The 25,000-nt window shown below is 41.3% G+C and overlaps 2 protein-coding genes across 5 annotated transcripts in view; one reads left to right on the top strand and one right to left on the bottom strand.

Moving 5' to 3' along the window:
• The window catches only part of btv (dynein cytoplasmic heavy chain beethoven), a 289,769-nt gene extending 276,320 nt beyond the window's left edge, over positions 1 to 13,449 (top strand). For all 3 annotated transcript variants that reach the window (XM_070086734.1, XM_070086733.1, XM_070086735.1), the window contains 3 exons: positions 603 to 802; positions 904 to 1,105; positions 9,916 to 13,449. In XM_070086734.1, the coding sequence (XP_069942835.1) occupies positions 603 to 802; positions 904 to 1,105; positions 9,916 to 10,071 (558 nt within the window). In that variant the 3' untranslated portion in view covers positions 10,072 to 13,449. The remainder of the gene's footprint in view (positions 1 to 602; positions 803 to 903; positions 1,106 to 9,915) is intronic.
• The window catches only part of LOC128688135 (protein let-756-like), a 496,439-nt gene continuing 483,572 nt past the window's right edge, over positions 12,134 to 25,000 (bottom strand). For both annotated transcript variants that reach the window (XM_070086737.1, XM_070086736.1), the window contains exon 3: positions 12,134 to 17,165. In XM_070086737.1, coding sequence (XP_069942838.1) covers positions 16,200 to 17,165 — 966 coding nt within the window. In that variant the 3' untranslated portion in view covers positions 12,134 to 16,199. The remainder of the gene's footprint in view (positions 17,166 to 25,000) is intronic.

The following is a 25,000-nucleotide window of genomic DNA, read 5'->3' as shown; positions in this document are numbered from 1 at the left end:
TACCCACAAATAAATCAGTACCCTACTTTTTTGCCACAACAACTTGGTCTTTAGAGTCTCAACCTATATGCTTGAGTATATACAGTAAGTTATATTGTAATAATTTTTACCTGATAAAATAGTAAAAAAAAATTTTGGTAAATTTGGAGGTACATATTTGGAACTTAACACTGTTTTTTCCCAATATTCATTATTTCACACAATGCTATTTTTACATTATGTTCCAATTTTCAAGAACTTTTGCAGCCTAGAATAGTTTAAAATTGCTTTCAGAGCTTGAATACTGTATATATGAATGAAACTGTAATGGTAAATATATGATTGCATTTGTAATACTATGAAGAGATACTGTAATGTAATTCCATTCAAAATAACTTTTTTTCTTTTTCAGCATTAGTCCTTAGACATTTTAAGAATCAGTCCTTAGACTTTTTAACTGCTATACAGTAATAACTTCGCCCAGCTCCTACCATATAACTGTTTAAATGATATTGGTACTGCAGAAGAGAAAGATGCATTTGGTTTATGTATATTTTGAAGCTTCTTGGTTACAATGAAACCAATGTAAAAATTTAGTCTTCTTTGTAATACGTATTTTGTAGACTCCTGGCAGTTGGCAGAAAATGTGGGAAGGACCAGAGGACCCATTGGATTATTTAAGGAGCATTATAAGACGTGCACTGGGTATTGGAAAATGGCTGGCTAAAAGTGATCAGAACAGCCTTCTCAAAGAAGCACTGGACCTTTCTGAGCTCCTGCATCCAGCCACTTTTTTAAATGCTCTTCGTCAACAGACTGCAAGGTTTGAGATATTTGTTAAGGTCATTTTTTTCTGACAAGCTTATTGATATAAACATAAGTTGAGGTTTTTGAGTAATTCTACTTAACATATCTAACTTTCAGGGAATATGGAACTTCAATGGATAATCTGGAATTTGTTACCTCCTGGTCACGTGGTGGAATTCCTGATGCTAAGGTTGCTATGAAATGGTGCGGACTCCAGATGGAGGGCGCCACTTTTGATGGATCTCGATTAATGCATAACTCTCATGATTCTCCCAGCATTACTGTTGCTCCTTTGTGCACAGTAGCATGGATGCCAAAGGTGAGCAAATTACATTCATCTATAAATGCATATATGTACTATTAATATGTAAAAACTTAAGTTGAAATAGTTATCATGGTTACTTCCCACAGTAGTTATCAGTGAGATTTAGTTTAAAATTGTATAATTTGTATATTCCAGTGCTGCAAATGCCTTACTGAAGAAAGCTAGTAAATTTATTAGTCAAGAATGACCACTTGTGAATCAATGTGATGACTCAGTCAAATTATGTTCAGGTTGACTTCTAATTATATTGGCTATTATTGATTTTAATAATTTGCCTACTGTTTAGATTAGGCTTACTGGGTGGTAATTCAGTGGTAGAGAGTTATTTCCAGTTTTGTAGATGGGAATTACATTTGTTATCTTCCACACCTCTGGCATGGTACCCTTTTACAGTGATATATTAAACAGGCAAGAAGTTAGCAGCTCACTAGATATTACATCCTGCATTTCTGAAATACTGTACTTTAGAAAACAGCTTGTCAAGGCCATGAGATATATTTTGTCTTAGTTTATCTATGTGTTGAATGACCATTTCTCAAATAATTAGGATCTGACAATTTATTTTATGCAGAGCCTCTAGAATTATTAATTGCCGGAATGTAATTTGTCTTCTTGTGTGAAGACCAACAGGATATAGCTTAAAAATTAAAAATTTAACAATTCCCCTTCCCCTCATTGTCAGTAATTGTCCAGATCTAGTTTTAAGTGAACCCAACTTTTTCCCTAATCTTTATTCTGTACACTTGAAAAGGGTCCTTTTTAGGATTGTCTTGGATTCATTTGCAACTTTAAATTTCAAATCACTTTTAGCTTATCATATCCCTTTTTCTGACATCTCTTGTAATATGAACATCATAATGAGGTCAGGAAGGTGTACAACACCTTTTAGAGTGAGGGGGAGTTGTGTAAGGCAATGGATGGAATGAAAGGAAGTAAAACAGCTGGGCAGATGAGCATATAGTTTTGGGGTAGTTGGTGCATTTGTTCAATATATACCTGAAAGGGGTAAAGGTACCTAAGGATTGGCAGAAATTGTGCATTGTTACTTTCTTTAAGGAAAAAGGGATAAAAGAGAATGTAAGACTAATAGGGGAATAAGCCTGTTGAGTATACAAGGTAAAGTTTATGGTAGAGTTATTGTTGAAAGAATTATGGGTAAGACAGAGTGGGATTGCAGAGAAACAAGGTTTCAAGAAGGGTAGGGGATGTGTAGACCAAGCATTTACAATGCAGCACATCAGTGAATAATACTTGGATAAAGGTAAGGAACTTTTCATTGCATTTATAAGTTTAGAAAATGCATATGATAGGATGTATAGGGAAGCAATGTGGCAGATGTTTCAAATGCTTGGGAATAGGTGGTAGGTTACTTAAAGCAGTAAAGAGTCTTTTGTGGATAGCAAGGCTCAGATTAGGGTACGTGGAAGAGAGCAGAATTAGTTTCCAGTAAAAGTAGGCTTTAAACAGGGATTCACCAGGATATTGGGGAAAAAAGTAGGATTGAAAGATTGTGAATCTGGTATGAGTGGGAGCTGTCATTGTTGCTTTTTGCTGATGACAGGTTTTTCTGGGGAGATTCTGAAGAGACATTGCAAAAGTTGGTAAACGAATTTGGGAGAGTATGTAAAAGAAGGAAATTAGCAGTGAGTATAGGAAGAAGCATAGAGGCAATGAGAGATTAGATATCAAGTTGGAGGGAGGGAGTATGGAGGAGCTGAATGTGTTCACATATTTGGGAGTAGACTTGACAGTGGATGGTTCTATGAGAGATGAGGTGAACCATACAAATGACAAAGGAAAAAAGGTGGGTGGTGCATTGAGACATCTATAGAGACAAAGAACTTTATCAACAGAGGCAAAAAGGGAAATGTATCAAAGTAATGGTACAGTACTGTTGTATGGGTGTCAAGCATGGGTTTTGAATGTTGCAGTGAGGAGGCTGGAGGTAGTGGAGATGCCACATTTGAGGACAGTGTGTAGCGTGGATATTATGCAGAGAGTTCGGAGTTTGGAGATTCATTGGAGGTGTGACGTGACCAAACATATTCAGAGGGCTGTGGAGGGGTTGTTGAAGTGGTTTGGACATTTAGTGAGGATGGGGAAAAATAAGACAAAGAGAGAATATAAATCTGGGGTGAAGTTCTGGAAGGAGGGGTAGGGGTCCTCCTAGGAAAGGTTGGAGGGGGTAAAGGAGGTTTTTTAGTGCTAGGGCTTGGACTGTTAATAAACTCATATGAACATGTTAGTCATGAAGGCAAGTGGTTTTCATGATTTGATGTGCTGTTGGAGTGTGAGCAAGGTAACATTTATGAAAGGATTCAGGGAAACTGGTTAACCAGACTTTGGTCCTGGAAGTTGGAAGTAGTACCTGCACTCTGAAGGAGGTGGGGAATATATTGCACACTTTGGAGTCATCTAAGCTGTAATGTAAGTGCTGTACATGAATAGTATACAATACCAACAAGATGAAAAATTAGACACATGCGCAACATCTGGATATCTTTATTGTAGACCTTTCGCCATCTGGTGGCATTATCAATACAAATTCAAGGACATAATTGGAAGACAGAACTATATGTATATACAAACGATGAGGTAATCAGTCCCTCAGCCTTGGAGTTGGTGTGAAGAGCACCGTAGTCATGAAGATTCTGGGGCACAGGCAAGAAGGCTGGCGCTTATATACTGGTGTCAGGTGGAAAGAGACAGGTAGCAGATGAGGGCATAGTCACTGGTAGGCGGGATTCTCCAGTGGAAGTAGATCATACCCGAGGCACGGGTTAGTGGTGGTGGTAGTAGTAGTAGCAGCGGTGAAGAAGGTTATGTAGATGTCCTCTGAACCAAGATTCCATGATGTTGCAATGTCTGACAAGTTGTACGTAAATGGTATACAATACCAACTTTTTTCCACTGGATGGCAAAATATCTACAATAAAAGTACCCAGATGTTGCACATGTGCCTAATTTTTCATCTTGTCAGTATTGTATACCATGTACAATTTGTCAGACACTGCAACATCATGGAATCTTGGTTTAGAGGACATCTACCTAACCTTTATGGCTGCTGCTGCTGCCGCTGCCGCTGCCGCCGCCGCCGCCGCCGCCGCCACCACTAACCCATGCCTTGGGTATGAGCTACTTCCACTGGGGAATCTCACTTACCAGTGACTATGCCCTTGTCTGCTACCCATTCCCTTTTCACCTGTCGCCAGTATATAAGCGCCAGCCTTCTTGCCTGTGCTCCAGAATCTTCATAACTACGGTGCTCTTCACACCAACTCCAAGGCTGAGGGACTGATTACCTCATCTTTTGTATATAGTTGTCTCCCAATTACAGTGGAACCTCAGTTTTCATATGCCCTGGTTTTCGTAGGATTTGGTTTTCGATGACTCTTTTCGTTAAAATTTTGTCCCAGTTTTCGTACATCTGCTCGATTTTCATAGAGTTGACAATGGTCCACCATACCAAATTCGCCTAACTGCCTGGGCCCACACAAAGAATCCCAAGTGTTCTGACTCAGTCTGGCTTTGTTTCTCGTTGAGTGAGCAAAGTGGAATGAGTTGCAAAGTTTTGTGGAGAAATATCACCCTAACAGAGCTGTTGCAAGCCGTGTCTGCAACATGTTCAATGACAATGCCTTGTCCCATGTTAGGCAAATCTTAGAGATGCTAGAAACAGACCTCTCTGGGCAGATTTTTTTGTGCGACAGGGGTCCAGTGACTCTCAAGCTGGTCCTAGTACCAGTAAAAGACAAAGAAGGGAAGTAACCCCAGATAGGGCCTTGATACACGAGGTCCTTATGGAGGGGGATTTCCCTGCCAAACAATAACCTCTCCTCCTCCCTCTCCCCTGCTCGCCATCTTGCATATGCCAACAAGAGTCTTCAGTAAAGGTAAAAGTGATGTTAAATGTTCATTTATCCATTTCATTAGTCATTTACATTTATTTCTCATTATTTTCTGTATGTAAAACTATACAGTGGACCCCCGCATAACGATATTAATACGTTCATGAGAGCTCATTGTTATGCAAAATTATCGTTATGCGAATGAATTTTCCCCATAACGAATAATGGAAATCAAATTAATCCGTGCAAGACACCCAAAAGTATGAAAAAAAAATTTTACCACATGAAATATACATTTTCCTACACACAAAGAGAAGGATACATGCACAATAGTAGAGTAGTACATGCACAGTATATATTGTGCATGTACTACTCTACTAAATGAAGAATAAATGACACTTACCTTTATTGAAGATGCAGCAATAACTGATGAGACACTGTGTCCTGGGAGTGCCTTTTCCTCCTGAGTACTGTAGGTCCTGTTTGGCATTTTCTTCCAGAACAGGCCTTATCACACTGTGTATGCCACTACGATTCTTAAATCTCTCAAACCAACCTTTGCTGGCTTTAAATTCACCAATATGAGCACTAGTTCCAGGCGTTTTTCCCTGTTCACCTGGGTGTTAGTCGACTGGTGTGGGTTGCATCCTGGGAGACAAGAATAAGGACCCCAATGGAAATAAGTTAGAGAGTCCTCGATGATGCACTGACTTTCTTGGGTTATCCTGGGTGGCTAACCCTCCGGGGTTAATCGTTTCTCGGTAATTGCTTCACGTTAAGCCACACCAACAACACTCTCTCCACATCTTCGAGTAATACAGCTGATGGTGGTGCAGCAACAACAACAGCTGTGGTGCAGCTGACCATGGTGCAGCAGCAGCTGTGGTGCAGCAACAGCTGACCAATGTGCAGCTGTGGTGCAGCAGCAGCTGACTGGTCCAATTTATCAGCTGATCGTGGTACGATAGTATTTATCACCCTTTTTACCACAGGGTTGGCACTAGAAGCTTTGGGCCCATGGTGGCTTATTTAGCAGTTACAAGCACTATAAATAATGGAATAATACAAAATGTATCGAATGTATACATGTAACCAGCCACCCTGGCTTGTAAACAATGACGGCAAGGCAGGCGCTCAGGCTGGACAGACAGGTTCGGGACGAGTCATGTTCAGAAACAGCTGATGGTGCAACAGCAGATGACCGTGGTGCAGCAGCAGCTGACTGATCCAGCAACAGCTGACTGATCCAGCAACAGCTGACTGGTCCAGCAACAGCTGACTGGTCCAGCAACAGCTGACTGATCCAGCAACAGCTGACTGGTCCAGCAACAGCTGACTGATCCAGCATCAGCTGACTGATCCAGCAACAGCTGACTGATCCAGCAACAGCTGACTGATCCAGCAACAGCTGACTGATCCAGCAACAGCTGACTGATCCAGCAACAGCTGACTGATCCAGCAACAGCTGACTGATCCAGCAACAGCTGACTGGTCCAGCAACAGCTGACTGGTCCAGCAACAGCTGACTGATCCAGCAACAGCTGACTGATCCAGCAACAGCTGACTGGTCCAGCAACAGCTGACTGGTCCAGCAACAGCTGACTGGTCCAGCAACAGCTGACTGGTCCAGCAACAGCTGACTGATCCTGTTGAGAAATGGCATTACCAGCTAAGCTTAATTTATAAATATAAATATAGTGAACACTTAGCTGATAAAAGACAGCAAATCATCTACACAGCCGCCCCTGCAGACGAGGTCTAGAAGCTGTCGAAACCATCTTTCAACGGGCTGTAAAGATTTATAATTTGTAAGATTATAAATTACCCCTAGGGGGTGTTATGTCAGCATATTTCATTCACTGATGGCTGACAAAATACATACTTGTTTGGACTCAAAAGTCCACACCTTACTGCCGACTATAGGTTGATTACAAACTCCTTGCGACTCAAGAACTGCGCAGTCCCCCGTACCACAAGAAATTCGTAACATACCTTGCTCTTGTAACGTGAGCTATGGTGTTCTTCACACCTTCGACAGGTATCGGTGACTTGATAGAAGCTGAAGTGTCCTTGGATGTCCACGTCTTCCATTGTCTAGGAAACGCACACTGGTACACTATGTTCCACAAGATTTGTCTTTATTGTTCACAATCTTATCACAGAAGCTGATCACACTTCTCTCAAGTGTTTATTGTGTTTTGTGAGACACTTTGTTCACACTAACGCACAGATCGTTGTTCTTTGTTGGTTATCCTGGCGTCAGTGTCACTCTCAGTAGAGTCAAAAGTAATCTGAAGACGCCACAGCGCCCCATGCCGTCACTCCCCTAGCACAAAAAAAATGCTGACCTAGTACTTTTGCTTCCTTGCCACTTCCTCGATGAAGCAAAGCAGAATGTTTGATTCTTGCTGTCTTAAGCATAGACAACAATGTCCACTATCTTTACTATGGTAATAAAGAGGGAGCAGGATTTTCCTTAATTGTCCTGCTAAAGTAAGAGATGTACTGTCTCTTATTAAACTACACTTTGCAACACTGCACTGCAAGGAGCAGCGGTCAACTTGACCACGTCGCATACTCGTACGGCATCTGTGATCAATTACTTACTGTAGCAGTAAACAAGACGCTTGCCCCTTCTGAGAGGGCTGGGCCCCTCAGGGCTGAAAGGGGCTGAAGGGGGCTGATATCCCCTCCTGGAGAAAATTTCTCCACAGATCCAGCAACAGCTGACTGATCCAGCAACAGCTGACTGGTCCAGCAACAGCTGACTGATCCAGCAACAGCTGACTGATCCAGCAACAGCTGACTGATCCAGCAACAGCTGACTGGTCCAGCAACAGCTGACTGGTCCAGCAACAGCTGACTGGTCCAGCAACAGCTGATCATGGTGCACCAGCAGCTAACTGATCCAGCAACAGCTGACTGGTCCAGCAACAGCTGATCGTGGTGCAGCAGCAGCTGACTGATCCAGCAACAGCTGATCGTGGTGCAGCAGCAGCTGACTGATTCAGCAACAGCTGACTGGTCCAACAACAGCTGATCGTGGTGCAGAAGCAGCTGACTGATCCAGTAACAACTGACTGGTCCAGCAACAGCTGATCGAGGTGCAACAGCAGCTGACTGATCCAGCAACAGCTGACTGGTCAAGCAACAGCTGACCGTGGTGCAGCAGCAGCTGACTGGTATGATAGTATTTCTCACCCTTTTTACCACTGGGTTAGCACTAGAGGCTTTCTTGGGGCCCATGGTCACTTATTTTGCAGATGAAATCACCAAAAATGCTGTAATAATACGAAATGTTCCGATTGTATGCTTGGATGTTACCGCAGAGGCTGGCTTGTAAACAATGCCACCGGCGGAACATGTGAAGCTGGCTCAGGCCACACATTAGAAGGGTATTGGACGAATAGCGTTGAGCGAGTTTTTTAGCGGTATGCGAGGCAAAATTTTAGTGATAAAATGTATCGGTATGCGGATTTAACGTTACGTGATGCCAACGGTATGCGAGGGTCCACTGTAGTTATTCTCTATAAAATGTATTTTTTGTTAATATATTTAGGTGTCTGGAACGGATTAATTGGATTTACATTATTTCTTATGGGAAATATTGCTTCAGTTTTCGTACAATTCGGTTTTCGTCAGACTTTCTGGAACGAATTAATCATGAAAACCAAGGTTCCACTGTATGTCCTTGAATTTGTATTGATAAAGCCAATGGATGGCAAAATGTCTACAATAAAGATACCCAGATGTTGCACAGGTGTCTAATTTTTCAGTGTAAGTGCTCTTCTGGCAAGACAGTGATTGGCATTGAAAGTTTTTTCTTCTTTGTTGGGTTACCTTGGTGTGATATGGCTGGAGTGATAAAACAAATTATATTCATGGGGGAGTGCTAAACCCACACGGGTCATTATGATAATCAAAGAGAAGCGCTAAACCTCATACAGGTTATACAGAACCTGGTGCAATGGAAAGCATTCCAGTTCGATTCAAGGCATTGGAACAGATTTAGTTCTGTGCATCAAGATGGCCCCTCACCTGCATCAAGGAACCTCCCTTGAGGGATACTTTAAATAAGACTTGCAGGATGTGAACTGACCCATACTAGGCCACATTCATCCTTTCAGCTACTTAGACACCTTGCCACAACTTATGATGAGGTGTTACCAGTCCCTTTGAAGACGTGCTTGAACCAAACATCTACTGACTAGTTTTATCATGTGACCACCTGGCTTTTAATTCTGCCATTCCATAAAATATTATCACCTGCACCATTCCTTGTAAATTAGATTTTGCACTAAGTATACATAAGATTTATTAACTCCAAATAAGATTGTAAAACAGCTAACCACTATTCCATGTTTAGTTTTAAGTATAATTACTATGTACTATTCTCTTATCTAGTTTTAATTAGTTACTATGTATTAGGATTAGTTTGCCCGAAATGCCTCAGCATGATAGTGGCTATCTTTGTACTTAGCAAATCAAAATTGTAATTACACATTGTAACCTTTACAAAGAAATAAAATTATTATTATGTTTTAAAGCGAGTCCTTGTTATGTTATTAATTAAATTCTTGAGAAAGTGCTAGGTCTTGCCATATATGTTGTTGAATATGACAAAATGGAGATTAATTTTGTAGGTATAACTGGAAACACACTGGGCATGGGGCAAGAATGCACTGTTTTACAAAATTCCTAATGCAGGGGCACCATTGCTGTCCCTCACTTCCAGTGGATTGTTAATACAATTCTTATCGAATTAATATACAGGTACAATACATGCTTTAGTTACAATTACTGTACTTTATCCATTATTATTATATTTACTGTTTTTGGCATACAGACTTAGGATGATTCATTCATTCATTCTCCTCTCTTTTTCTTTTTTTTTTTTCCTCTCTCTCCAAATTGTACATAATACAGCATTTATTAAATAAATTAATATCTTTTCAGGATTTGGGAACTAGAATGTACCATGAAGAGCTGCTATCTGTTCCTGTCTATGCTGCCTCTGACCGAGAGCAGTTAGTTGGTAGTATTGACTTACCTTGTCCCTCTCCTCACTACGAGTGGCGTCAGGCTGGTTTAGCTCTTTTCTTGATGACATAGATTCTCAAAACTTAGTCTAGATTTACTGCACCTGCTGATTATTTAGGAAGTATTTTCATGTCTGTGAATGGTAGGAGAGTATGCACACAATCTATTGATGAAGGGTATGATTTATATATTACAGCAAGACCTTTCATAGCATGTTTCTAACAAAATACTATTCATAATTATATAAAGAAATATATTAGTACAGGTCTGCCATCACAAATCCGGCAGTCAGACATTCGGTTTCATCAGTTATTCGGCACTTATTTCGACTAGCATAATTCCAAATTTCCAGGGTCGCCACACCAATATGCTGGTACTGTTTGGTGGTGCTACTTGCTGCCTAAGTCATTCCAATTTCTTTTTTTCCATTATTATAACCTGCTCACTTCTAGCCCTAGCCATGGTTCCAACGAATAAAAGAAGTGATTCTCTTTGTGTAAAGCACATACACAGTACACTGTCCATAAAAGATAAGGTGGCTTTGAAGCCACTGTCGATTGCCATGAGCTCAGTCATGTGATGCAGGGAATATGCTTTATTATTACTCTAACATCAACACTACGGCTTATTTTCCTGTCACAATTGATCTAATATGACATAATAAACAATATAAATAACAGAAATATTTTAAATATGTACTCCAGAATGAATAACATTTGGCATAATACCAAGCAGTTTGATGGAGGTATGAAGAGAATATGGGATACAAGTACCATCCTCCTATCCCTGTCTTGGGGGCTTATATTAGAGAAAACGGAGTATAGCACAGGACTAACTGTGATATACACTCGTAATGCACCATAAAACTCAAACAGAAAAGCTATTTTCTCTACATAGATTATCATACAAAGCAGCATATATGTAGAGAACCTAGGATAACCAAAAAAAGTCAGACAAAATGACTTATTTCTAGTACCTGGCTTGGGCTTGCCATATATGATTTTTGGTAAATATTTTTTTTTCTCAGTTGTTTGTTGGGCTATCTTACTGAAACTTGGGCAATGTATGATGGAAAGATGCTTCTTAACATACAGCAAAAAATTAAAAAAACTGACGATAAATAATGGAGTTCACTTCTCAGCCACTAGCCGCCCCTTAGCGGTACATTTTCGCATGGTTTTTATGGCTGTATTCTCGTTTTTTTGGTCTCATTTGATAGAATGGAAGATATATTACAGAAATAGATATGATTTTGATTGGTTTCACGATGAAAAGTACCTTGATCTCAAAATAGCGGAAATGTTTGATTTTTGCCGATGTTCAATGAACTTTCTTGTGCAAGTCAAGTTGGTAAATTTTATTAAGTGTATTCTAACCTAACCACTCTGTAATCTGGCAAACTCAATAATCCGGCACACTACAGGTCCCAAGATGCCAGATTTGTGATGGCAGACATGTATGAGGTTTTTGCCTGAGTTTACATGCCATAAAAGTTTTGAAAAAGTGGCTCAGGTAGGCTTAGTACTGCATAACCTGTAGTGGTCCTCTTAGCAGACAACTGATAAGCAATGCTGTCATTGCTATTTGAACATGGCCAAAATTGGCAGTCTTTCCTATAGACAGTCTACCTGGTGGGTTAGTTGTAGCCACTGCTGCCATCTTACAGGAAAGAAATTTATATATTATCATAATTTGCACATAAATGTACTTATAGAATATTGGCCTTCATTAAAGAACCTAACATAAACCAGCACATCAACAGCATTGCACAACAATGCAACACACATATGCAAAGAAATTTGCCTGTATGCATAAAGATGAAATCGACAGTTTGCTTAGTTAACATGACTTGCTGAAATGAACAGGTGATAAAAATTAGTCAAAAATTGCCAGTGTTTAGGAGTTAAAAGTACATAACCATGCCAGACCAATGTGAATCACTACATGTTTAACATCACAAAATGTTAAAGATACGTATATCAAAGTACTATTCTTCATGGGTGATAAGTCAGATGTCATTGATTTGCCTGGAAGTGAGCCATTGGTAATACTCACAAGGGCAAGATTATATTTGTTATAGGAAGAAAACTTTTAGGTACCTTTCTTTATGTTACCAGGTAAAGAACAGTGGCTATTATGATAAAAAATACCTTTTATTTACCAATATCATTGACATATCTACATGCACAGAAACAAGTCTTGTATAATCCATTGGGAGAACGTCAACTGATCAGCTGTTAATGCACCCAAAACTTATATACTGTATTGTTCAGTGTTTTTATAAGGGTATTGTACATGTTCATGTATGCATGTTAAGATGGTGGGGATCAAAAAGGAATAATGTTGCTGCAATTACCTATTTGTTGTTATAGGAACAGAGCTATGCTAAGTATCCTGCCTTCAGTATATTATTTAATTTTGCTTGTTTTTTCATGGTTGTAGAACACACTATCACCTCTTGGATCTCATTTTAGTAATTTTGTGCATATTTGCATATAGTTTCATGTGTAATAATGTAATTATTTTTAATTCACTCAGACTCGCATATCACTTGGCCTGGGTGATGTTGCTGCTTCTACCACCAAGTAAAATAGTTTTGTACATAATTTTTATATATAATTTTTTTACAAATTTTGACACTTCTCTCCAGCTGAGGAACCTGTCTCATATATGAGAAACAATGTTCATGTAAACTTTGATACACAGGCACTACCAAAATAAAGATGATGGGTTGGGAGAAGAAAATAAAAAAGTGCTAAAAAATAATTTAAGCCATCAGATTCAATTTGTGAGATCTCTGCACAGTATATTTCAACAAAAAATAACTACATTAATAAATTTTTCAGTACAACTTTAGTCGCTAACATCTTTCTACATGACTATAATGAGGAACTAGCCTGTAATAAATGCATGCTGAATGTATTAGAATTAAGCAGTGACAGTGTTTAATGGTACAGTATGTGACAATGCACAAATAACCTGCACATAGAAGAATGAAACGTATGATATTTCAGTCACCAAGGCTGTGACATACCTCAATCCTATGCCTTGCCCCTCCTGTTAGTGATGGTTCCAGTGCAAAACACACACATTCATTCATTCATTCGCTATGATACATGTTAGGCAAGTTTTGGATTGGTGGTGGCTGTAAAGCTTCCTATACTTTATGTAAGGAGCCCTAATAGACTAGAGATAATATCTACACGAGAGAATGTAAAAACCAGTTTTGACTTGGTAGAGAGGCAGCATTAGACTCGTCAGGAACAAGGTTTAGACTAGGCATAATTGAATTGAACTGTTGAGTTGTAGGTTTGAAAAAAAAAAATTATGCAAGTTGCTTTATAAGTCATCAGCATGTTTTTGAGAGTAAAAATTAAAATGTTACTCCCACATATTATGGATGCTTTGTGATAAAACAATGTAAAGTGAGGTTTGCACTTTTAAATTTGGCACTGTGGTACAAAAAAAATGTATTCTACATTGTGGTGTCTGATGTGAGTTATAAGGAGAAGGGGGAAGACAGGTTCATAGTGAAATTCAAGAGCAGCTTCACTAATGTTTACAAGTGTCACCGCTGTATAGCCCTTGTGGCTTAGCGCTTCTTTTTGATTATAATAATAATACAAGTGTCACCAGTTATTACAGAAAGCAAGTTCCATGCTCACAGATTTTATGTACTAGCTTTGACTTGCAGTGTGTATGTCCTATTGGCCTACAAAAATGTCCTGCTTAAATTTAGTTAATGTTGCAGCTTATGTAATCAAAAGATTTGCAAGTGCCTTAACTGGTCACTAGTCTGAATCTGGGCTTCATTGACAAAGATATTACTGAGAGTACTATATATTCAGAATGTAATGGGTTATACAGTACAGGAACAAATGGAGCAGGAAATCAGCTGACGTTCTGGCTGGTCCAGGCTGACCCTTGGAAGACATTTGTGACTAGACTGGAGAAGGGTCAGCCTAGGTGGATACAGGCACCAGCAAGCCTCTGTATCGGCTTGGCTGTGCCCAAGAGTGACGACACCAGCACCTGTGTGGCAGTGAAAGTGGTGGCGAGGATGGTTTGGTTAGTGCCTGGTGCTGGCCCATTACATAAGACACAATGGGCCACACTTGCTGTAGATTCCTGTAACTCAAAACTGCTGGAACTGTCTTATCACTGTTCTGTTGACCAATACATCACCACCTTTTACTGCTAACCACACTTTTGGTTCCCGGGTGAGGCAGGTCCGGGGCACCATGGACCTGGTTTGAGCGCCCTCATCAGGCATGGTACAAATGCCAAGTGAGCAAAATAGCCTCCAGACCACACAACCCTGAACAAGAGTAGCAGGACTACAACCCTGCAGGGAGTGCTGTGAGCAACAAAAGATACAAGGAGGCTTGGTCTTGCCGGAGCTGCAGTTTGTTTCTCCTGTTTTACTTAACAGACCACAATTAATACAAGCATGATAGCTGTAGTCAGGGCCACAGAGGGTATAACATGCTTCAGTGGTGCTAGGCATCACCTCACAATCTTAATTTGGGGAAGTCCATGTGTGCCTTGTGTGAGGTACTTTGAAGCTCTAACAATTTGTAATCTGGGGAGGAACAACCTGCAGCACCGATTGATGACCAATACTTCTTAACACGTTGACTAAATAATCTCCATTACAAATGGAAATGTAGTTATCCTGTAATAGACATTCATAATAAACCATACCATAGGCGGGGTTAGAACCCGCGATCAGAGAGTCTCAAAACTCCAGACTGTCACGTTAGCCACTGGGCCAGCTAGCCACAATAAGATTACTCCAACTAGGTATATTTGTGCACTATAGGGAGCCCTTGTGGCTTAGCGCTTCTTTTTGATTATAATAATAATAATGTACACTATAGGAAGGTTAGCATAGGCACCACTGTGACCACAAATGCAAGTTTTTACCGACAAATCTCCAGCTAGCGTGGCCGTGACAAACTCTAGCTCAAGTTCCCTCAAAGCTGTCAACATGACTCACGAAATCATAATGACACGATTGCAAACAAACCATACCACGGGCGGGGTTAGAACCCGCAATCAGAGAGTCTCAAAACTCCAGAACGTCGAGTTAGCACACTGGGTCAGCTAGCCACAATAAGATTCATCCAACTAGGTAAATTTATAGACCATAAGAAGGTTAGCATAGGCACCACTGTGACCACAAACACTAGCTGGAGATTCGTCTGTAAACTCTTACATTTGTGGTCACAGAGGTGCCTTTGCTAACCTTCTTATGGTGTATAAATATACCTAGTTGGATGAATCTTATTGTGGCTAGCTGGCCCAGTGGCTAATGTGACGATCTGGAGTTTTGAGACTCTCTGATTGCGGGTTCTATCCCTGCCCGTGGTATGGTATGTTTGCAATCATGTCATTACGATTCTGTGAGTCATGTTGATGGCTTTGAGGGTTCGTCACGGCCACGCTAGCTGGAGATTCGTCTGTAAACTCTTGCATTTGTGGTCACAGTGGTGCCTATGCTAACCTTCCTATGATGTATAAATATACCTAGTTGGATGAATCTTATTCTGGCTAGCTGGCCCAGTGGCTAATGTGACGATCTGGAGTTTTGAGACTCTCCGATTGCGGGTTCTAACCCCGCCCGTGGTATGGTTTGTTTGCAATTGTGTCATTACGATTTCACGAGACATTCATAATATTTATATTTCTGTTCTCATAGTTCTGGAACATCAGTAATGTCCTCAGTGGAACACCTGATGATCAGTTGTGTCTCCCACACGTTGCCAATCCTAACACAGTTTCTAATATGGCACACTATTTCTTCAAAACCAACATTTTAGTTTATACGACAGTCACATAACTGACCCAGTACACTGATATGTTGACTTGTTTCCAAATTTCTAGTAGTAGTTGCACTATGGCGAGCGTATGGCACACGGTAGGATCAGGTAGCACCATTCCCTCGGGTGGTGGGACAACCAGCACTTGAGCACCTCCTCCCACTCCCTCCTTCCTCACACATGACTAAGATTGACAAGCGCATACATTGTGGTCGACCTTTGATTCCGGGGTAAACAATTTAACATTGAACAATAAATAAAAATCAAATAAATTAAGTCCCCTTCCTTTGGACCTTGTGTTTACGTCGAAATTCTATGTATTTACAGATATTATGTACGATTATATACATGAAAAATGGTATGGCTGAAGTATATACACTAAACATCAGTTGAGGTGGGAGGAATGAGGTGCCCCCGTGGCCGCCGCCGTCTCGTGTCATGGGCGTGGCGGACACTGTACGGGCGGGCGGGTGAGGGCGCTGGGGGAAAGGGCCACTCTGTGCGTTGTGTTGTCCTGGGCGTGGGCCACGGGGGTCCACTTGATACCCTAGGGGTGTCACGTGTGTGTGTGGGTTTTTGTGTTGGAAGGTGGTGCTTGCGGGGGCGCCTGACCTGAGGTGTCACCGTGATAGCAGTGTACCTTGGTTGTTGCCTTGGTCGGGCTGGCTTGCGATGTTGCCTAGGCCGGGTCTTCCCAGTCCCAGTAACTTTACGTGTGTGAGGCGGCGCTTGTATGCTTACTGTAACAGTCGTGTTTACTTCCCGGCTGCCTCGTTCTTGCCTCTGTTTCTGTCTTTGCCTGTCTTTCCTTTGTTTTCTCCTTTCACGACATTTTTTATTCTTACACCTTTTTTGCCTTTTTCTGCACTTCTTTTTTCCTTTAACAATTGTACACGTTTCACACCGTTTTTTACCCTTGATAATGCGACATGGTCTTCTGAAGGGCTGGGAAGTAGTGGTAGGTGTGGTTGTGGTAGTGGTAGGTGTAGAGTATGCCGTAGGCCCTACTGTAGGTGCTAGGGTTGCCACACCACCACGCCCTCTCTCGCTATCACTACCTGCTGTTGTCATGTTGTACTCATTGTAGCCATCGCAGCGTTGTGGCAGCTGCCCCAAAAGTCGCTTCTGGTACCTTTCGATAATACGGCGCGCCTCCTGTATCTGCGTCAATCGGTAAAGAAAAAAGTTCTCCTTGCCCAGGTGGCCCTGGACCCGACGTGCACGTTTGATGCGGCCACTGGTGGAGATGGCCAGGTAGCGACCGCTAAAGCGGCGACTCTGCAGTGTGTCGTAGTAAGTTTTCTCCAGCCGCGGCACAAACTCACACTCTGAGCTCCGGTTGCACTGCAATAACAACATAACAGTTAACTTTCCATAATCTCCCTCAATAATAAGTGACTGGCATATTAAAGAAATACACGATATAAAACTCTCCACACTGCAAAATAAATAAATTATATACAATGCTATACCTAATGACAATTGTTTTAATCTAAGAAAGTGAACCTTCCTTGGATATACCCTGATTGCCTACTATTCTCCCCATGTGCTGTATAACCCATATTGGTTTATTATTATTATAATCAAGGGGGAAGCGCTAAACCCGGAGGATTATACAGCGCCTGGGGGGGGGGATGTGGAAGGCATTCAGGCTTAATTCGGGGAACTGGAGCACAGATCCAATTCCCTAAATCAAGAGCCCCTCACCAACATCAAGGAACCTTCCTTGAGGGGCCATATCGGTTTAATGTTTAACTCGATTCTAATAGTATATTATTTGGAAAAAGCAAAATCCATAGGGATCGTACAGCACCTAGGAAATGAGGGGCAATCAGGCTTGATCCAAGGAAAGAGAGATCTCCAATTTCTGTGATCAAGAGCCGTTCATCAAGACATTTTCCTTGACGGTTATTTTGAACATGTGCTACATTCGGTCAGGATAGACAAAATATTTTTAAACGAAATGCATGAATTATTTCCTATTATAGAATGTATACCTGGAGAGGGTTTCAGGGGTCAATGCCCCTGCGGCATTGACCCCTGAGACCAGGCCTCGTGGTGGATCAGGGTATGACCAACCAGGCTGTTACTGCTGGCCGCATGCAAACTGACGTACAACCTGGCTGGTCAGGAGCGGTTAATGAATGAACAAGAGTGATGGTGAGTCATCACACAATACTGCGTTGATCCTGCAACACTTAATACCTACCTACGAAAGCAAAAGACTTGGCAGACAATGCAACATCCCCCCCAATGAAAAGCAGGGGTGTCACTATCACGTTAAGAGACCATACAATAAGTGTCAGGGGCCCGAGACTGTTCAATTGCCTCCCAGCATACATAAGGGGGATTAACAACAGACCCCTGGCAGTCTTCAAGCTGGCAATGGACAAGCACCTAAAGTCAGTTCCTGACCAGCCGGGCTGTGGCTCGTACGTTGGTTTGCGTGCAGCCAGCAGCAACAGCCTGGTTGATCAGGCTCTGATCCACCAGGAGGCCTGGTCACAGACCGGGCCGCGGGGGCGTTGACCCCCGGAACTCTCTCCAGGTAAACTCCAGGTACCATGCAATGCATTTCGGGCAACTAATAAGGCTTACATGCTGCTAAAGAACTAGACAGACTATTATGTAAGATTTCGTGTGCACTTAACTACAATCATTAGTACAACAAGAAAGGGTACAAATAATCAGTTACAAATGAATTACATATTTAAACTGGTTTAATGATCTTCAATTTGATGGAGCGATTTAATAGAGACGGGCAGTGTTGTATGACCCTGGTGGGTTTAGCGCTTAGTTTTAATAATGAGGTGGTGACAGCAGCAAGTTTAGCAGAATGAGTGGCATTTGCTACTTAATGTTTAGCGCTCCTCCATAATAATAATTTGCTACTTAAATTATAATAAAAACATAATAGGACAATATATGCTATTAATTATATATGGGAGTTGAATGCTGTATTATAGCCCTTGTGGCTTAGCGCTTCTTTTTGATTATAATAATAATAATATGGGAGTTGAAGAAAGGCTGGAAGAACAGGAAAAGAATTGGATAAAAAAGGTTTTGTTTGACATTGCCTATTGCTGTCAAGATTACACTAAGATGAGGGACTTTTAGAAACGTCAGCCTGGTAGTCCCAGATTTTAGGTTTGTATGCACATTTGTTTTACCAAACTAGGACGCGGGAGATATCAGAGGTTTTTGTCATGCCTGTGAGTTCTTCTGCAGCTATCGGGAAGTCTCACAGCAAGTTTTGCATTAGAATTGACATTGTGATTATATATATATATATATATATATATATATATATATATATATATATATATATATATATATTTATATATATATGCATATTAATTATATTCATGAGGTCTATCATACCTACTCAAAGCTATGCAGGTTAGGTTAGGTAAGGTTCGTCAGGAAACAGGACAAATGTTTCCTGACGCGGGTCTTAGTCAGATGATGACCCGCCTTTGGAGCTTTTGGTCATCTGACCGAGGCCTTCCGCTGGCTTACCGGTCCACCCCTTTAAAAATTATGGTCATTTATAACCATTGTTATGATAATGTTTTTTTTTCTTCAAAGCTATGCATGGATCCTGCCTCAACTACTTCGCTGAGACTTAAAAAATACTTTTAAACATCTAATGCACCTATTTCTCGTTTTTCTAACAACCTATTTGTGTCCACCTTATCAATTTTTTTTTCGACACTTTGTAAGTTATCACGTCTTTTGTCAGCGCCGTATGACCCTTGTGGGTTTAGCGCTTAGTTATGATTATAGTAATAATCACATCTTTTGTTCTGTTCTCTAGTGTCAAACAGATTTAGCTCCTTTAGTATCCTCATACCCTTCCCAATGGAAATGGTCTCGTTTTAAAACGGCATTTTTCCCGTTTCCTGGCATGTTTGATCAGGTGTGGGTTTCATACATGTGCTGCATACTCCAAGATGGGGCCAACGTATGTCCTATACATTATTATTATTATTATTATTAACACAGTGGCCGTCTCCCACCGAGCTAATGTGACCGAAAACAGAAGATACACATTCACCATCATTGTTTAGAGCGCATGTTGGTGAGGGGCTCTTGATTTAGGGAATTGGATCTGTGCTCCAGTTCCCCGAATTAAGCCTGAATGCCTTCCACATCCCCCCCCCTCAGGCGCTATATAATCCTCTGGGTTTAGCGCTTCCCCCTTGATTATAATAATAATTTAGAGCGCATGTACTGTACTTGGCACATCTAGGTCTCAAATCCGCTCACCGGTTACCCTGAATCTTTGCAGAAATGTTATCCTGCTCACATTCCAACAGCAGGTAAGGTCATTAAAACTACTTGCCTCCATTTCGATCTAATGCGTTAACACAAGCCTACTGGATATTCAAACTCAGCCCTCAAAACCTTTACCTCCTGGGACGACCTCTACTCTTTCCCCTCAACCCAGATTTATATACCCTCCTAGTCATTCTATTTTGCTCTATCACCTCTAGGTGTATAACTAATCTCAGCAACCCCTCCTCAACCCTCTGAATTATAGTTTTTGTAACCCCACAATAAATGTCCACTCTCTGAATTCTCTGCATATATTCAGATCACAAATCGCCCTCAAACATCTCCCCTGTCTCCAGCTTCCTCCTCACTATATTTAAAACCCATGCTTCACACCCATATATAACAGTACTCACGAAATCGTAATGACACGATTGCAAACAAACCATACCACGGGCGGGGTTAGAACCCGCGATCAGAGTCTCAAAACGGGTTCTAACCCCGCCTGTGGTATGGTTCATATATAACAGTGTTGGTACCACTATACTCTGGTACATTCCCCTTGTCTGCCTCTACGGATAAAGTTCTTTGTTTCCACAGATGCCTCAATGCACCTCCAGCCTTTCTTCCCCCCTTCTATTCTATGGATTACTTATTTATATTCAGGGGGGTCACACACCATCTGGGGAATATGAGGGAATTATGCGCAATCCAAGATGATTACAGTCCTAATTCCTTGGATCAAGAGTCCACCGAAATCAGGAAGCCTCCCTTGAGGAGATATGTCATACACAGTGTCGCGAATGATTGCTGAGATTCCTGAAAGCCAGATGCACATTTGCTGTAGAGGTTATGTATTATGTGCCTTAGACAATATGTAGAGCATAATTTCAATATCCACTTGTCATGCCAACCCTGCAACTTGTCCACGCTCATTTATAGCTTTTCCTGTCCTTTCCTGTTTTCATTTTACTTTTTTTTTTTTCACTTGTGGACAGAGATGCAGATTATCTCCTCCGACATGTCATTCACGTACACCAGAAACAGTACATGCCCCAGTACTGATACTTGTGGAAGCCTACTTGTCACCCCACGAAACTCACTCCCTATGAAAGCAAAAGACTCGGCAGGAGGTGCAACATTTCCCCAATGAAAAGCAGGGGCGCCACGAGTACAATGAGACAACACAAGTGTCAGGGGCCCAAGACTGTTCGACTGCTTCCCAGCATATATAAGGGAGATTACCAATGAACTCCTGGCTGTCTTCAAGAAGGCACTGGATAGGTACCTAAAGTCAGTACCTGACCAGCCGGGCTGTGGTTCGTACGTCGTTTGCGTGCGGCCAGCAATAACAGCTTGGTTGATCAGACCCTGATCCACCACGAGGCCTGGTCTCAGACCGAGCCGCGGGGGTGTTGACCCCCCCCCCAAAAAAACCCTCTCCAGGTATACCCTTGTTTATTCTGACAATCGCTCTGTTTACTTCCTGTTCGGGTATTCCTTGACTCACTGCTGTCTCTCCCCTATTATTCATGCCTAGTGGTCTAGCTTTTCTCCCACTCTTGTTCATTCCTCTATCAAAGAATATTGCGTCCACTCATCCTTCTTTCGCCTTCTGTTACTGTGTCGCAGAACTCCAGTGGGTCTGTGCGTGCACACGTGCCATGCAGGGAGACAATATTGTTTGCTCTCTTGGAGGCTGAGCCTGCCGAAGGAGCTGCCGACCTTAAATAAACAACACCCTTCTGATCCTATGGTTGTTCCCAAGCTCTTTGATAGTTATTAGTATATATTACTCCTGCGGCCATGAGTCCTCTTCTTATTGAACTGTGGAACTAAAGTTACCCCTCTTTTGATCACTGCATTATAGTAATGTCTCCCAATTCCTAGGTGCTGTATAACCCTTTAAATAATGTTGATGGAGAAGTAAATTTATATTTTGTTTTCTAAGCGCAGTCCATGAACAACGAGCCTAACATATTTTTTTAACATTTAAGATATATCCTCGGTCGTCAAAAACTTTAGCGCTGTGTAAACCCAATGAATATAGAACTGCAAAGCATTGCAATCTATACACAAATAACCCGCACATAAAAGAGAGAAGCTTACGACGACGTTTCGGTCCGACTTGGACCATTGACAAAGTCACACTAACAGAGGTGGAGCAGGACGGCTATATATAGGCAGGAAGAGGTGGTAGTAGTAGTAGTACAAGAATTGTATATAATACCGACAGGATGAAATTAAGACACATGCACAACACCCGGGCATCCCCATCGTAGACGTTTCGCCATCCAGTGGCTGGCTGGATGGCGAAACGTCCACAACAAAGACAGCCAGACGCCGCACATGTGTCTTAATTAATTAATTAAGACACATGTGTCTTATGCTTCTTAAGCTTCTTTTATGTGCGGGTTATTTGTGTATTGTTCCAGTCACGGTATTGTGCCTTTTTGTTATTTATTGCAATCTATTACCACTCCATCCCTCCTGTACACATGGGTAACACCAAACAGTATATAAGTAATCCAAAGCCAGAATGAAATGAGTATCTAAGAAATTTAAAATGCTGATTATGTAAACAAATATTAACAATCTGACATCTGCTAGAAAAATTATAGAATGGATAATGAGAACCTTCAAAACTAGGGATGCCAAGCCTATGATGATTCTCTTCAGATCGCTTGTTCTCTCTAGGCTGGAATACTGCTGTACACTATTTGCCCCCTTCAAGGCAGGCGAAAATGTTGACCTGGAGAATGATAAAGCAAAATTACTGGGAACGGTTAAAATCCCTCGATTTGTATTCCCTGGAACGCAGGCGAGAAAGATACATGATAATATATACTTGGAAAATCCTATAGGGATTAGTACCAAACTTGCACACGAAAATCACTCCCTATGAAAGCAAAAGACTCGGCAGAAGATGCAACATTCCCCCCAATGAAAACCAGGGGCGTCACAAGTACAATAAGAGACAACACAATAAGTGTCAGGGGCCCAAGATTGTTCAACTGCTTCCCAGCATACATAAAGAGGATTACCAATAGACCCCTGGCTGTCTTCAAGAAGACACAGGACAGGTACCTACCTGGAGGGCATTCTGGGGATCAACGCCCCCGCGGTCTGGTCTAAAGTCAGTACCTGATCAGCCGGGCCGTGGTTCGTACGTCGTTTTACGTGCAGCCAGTAGTAACAGCCTGGTTGATCAAACCCTGATCCACCACGAGGCCTGGTCTCGGACCGGGCCGCGGGGTAGCTGATCCCCGAAACCCTCTCCAGGTAAACTATGAAAAACGCTCTATGACCCTGACTAGTTTATTGCTCTTTCCCAATAAAATGGTTAAAGAAAACGCACTCAGATGTAATTGTGATCCATAAAACCAAATTTACTGAAATATGACATGTCATTTTTCACAAGACGGAAGAGGACAGGGAAAACAAAAGTTCAAAGAAATGGTAATTTGCGGTTGCTACGCGATCCGAGAAAGGCATAACTAATGTACAAATATTTAAATACAAATCTTTATTTCAAAATTAGTCTGAAACATACAATAATTTGAAGACCCATACGATGCATAGCATTTCCGGCAAAACTTAGCCTATATTGTCCTTAAAATTTACAGTTTCATTTTTAAAGTTCCCAACACACGGTATTACAGGAACTTAAAATTAGATACAAGTCCTATTAATGCCATATATTACACCTTTAAACTAAAACAAAACTAACTAATAGAGACTAATACTGAGTGCAGCACAAGTTTCTAATTCAGCAAAAGATCATCCCTAGATATTTTGCTCTTAAGCGGATCGGATGAGCCGTTCACAACTTATATGAAAATCAAGATTTTCATTTTCCCAATTTCAATAAATTTGGCAAATCGGCGCTTACGCAGCCAAAAATCAATTAAAATATTTTTCTAAGATCCAAGTTTGAAGCCTATCAATCCAAATTTTTTCAAAACTTCCTTTAAGAAAAAAAGAACCACTAATATGGTAAAAGTCTGAAACCAACAGACGCCAAAAATTCAAGGTTTAACTGTTTTAATAAATTGGCAATTTTCTACCTACACAGCCTAAATCCAAATATAGCTTCTATTTCATAAGATGCATCACCTATTCAGGCGGCATGTAAGTTATTTCATGGAACAAAATGTTTAGATAAATTGTTACCTAAACACTCCAATAATAATCCCAACTTTCTTAGCTGCATCACTGCTGAAAGTATAAAGCCGATTAAAAGAGGCTCTCTCAAGTTATTTCATAAACCAAAGTTGTGAATGGTCTCTATAAAATTGAGCAGGAGGCATCTGTACATGCCAATAGTTCCAACAGTTCGGCAATGCTTATAATATGAAGCCGATCGGATGAAACATTCACAAATTATCGCATAATAACCAATGTTGCATCTTTCACAATTTCTTCCAACTAAGCTAGCTATCAGGAATACAGCAGCGAGAACTGCACGGAACTCTGCAGCGAACACACAACTGGCAACTGTGGACAATACGAGTCCACATCAGCAATCATCATAAGTCATCACCACAATCGATCTTTGACTAGTCGGCAAATATCTTTATCTTTGAAGTATGAGAAAAATTATGCGCCAAAGAATTAGCCAAAGTCATCACCAACGCTCGGCACAGAGTCCAACCACTGCCTACAAGACATATCTCAAGTACTGTTAAAGCAGTCACAGACGCCAACCCCCCACCCCCCTCCCGACCACAGACATCGAATCTACATTCCAGAAGAGCAAGTGAACACCAAATAACACAAGAAATCTTGCATGATGAGCAAAGCGCTCCCCTGGGTTGCCAGGTGTATGCCGAGCCAGAAATATGCAGCACAGGCCTAGCTCTTCATGGAGGAGAGGATTTAGCAAGTGCAGCACGAAAAAAAAA

This window comes from Cherax quadricarinatus, chromosome 19 (genome assembly GCF_038502225.1).
Source record: "Cherax quadricarinatus isolate ZL_2023a chromosome 19, ASM3850222v1, whole genome shotgun sequence".
NCBI classification, from domain to species: Eukaryota; Metazoa; Arthropoda; class Malacostraca; order Decapoda; family Parastacidae; genus Cherax; species Cherax quadricarinatus.
This window is presented reverse-complemented; position numbering and strand designations above follow the sequence as displayed.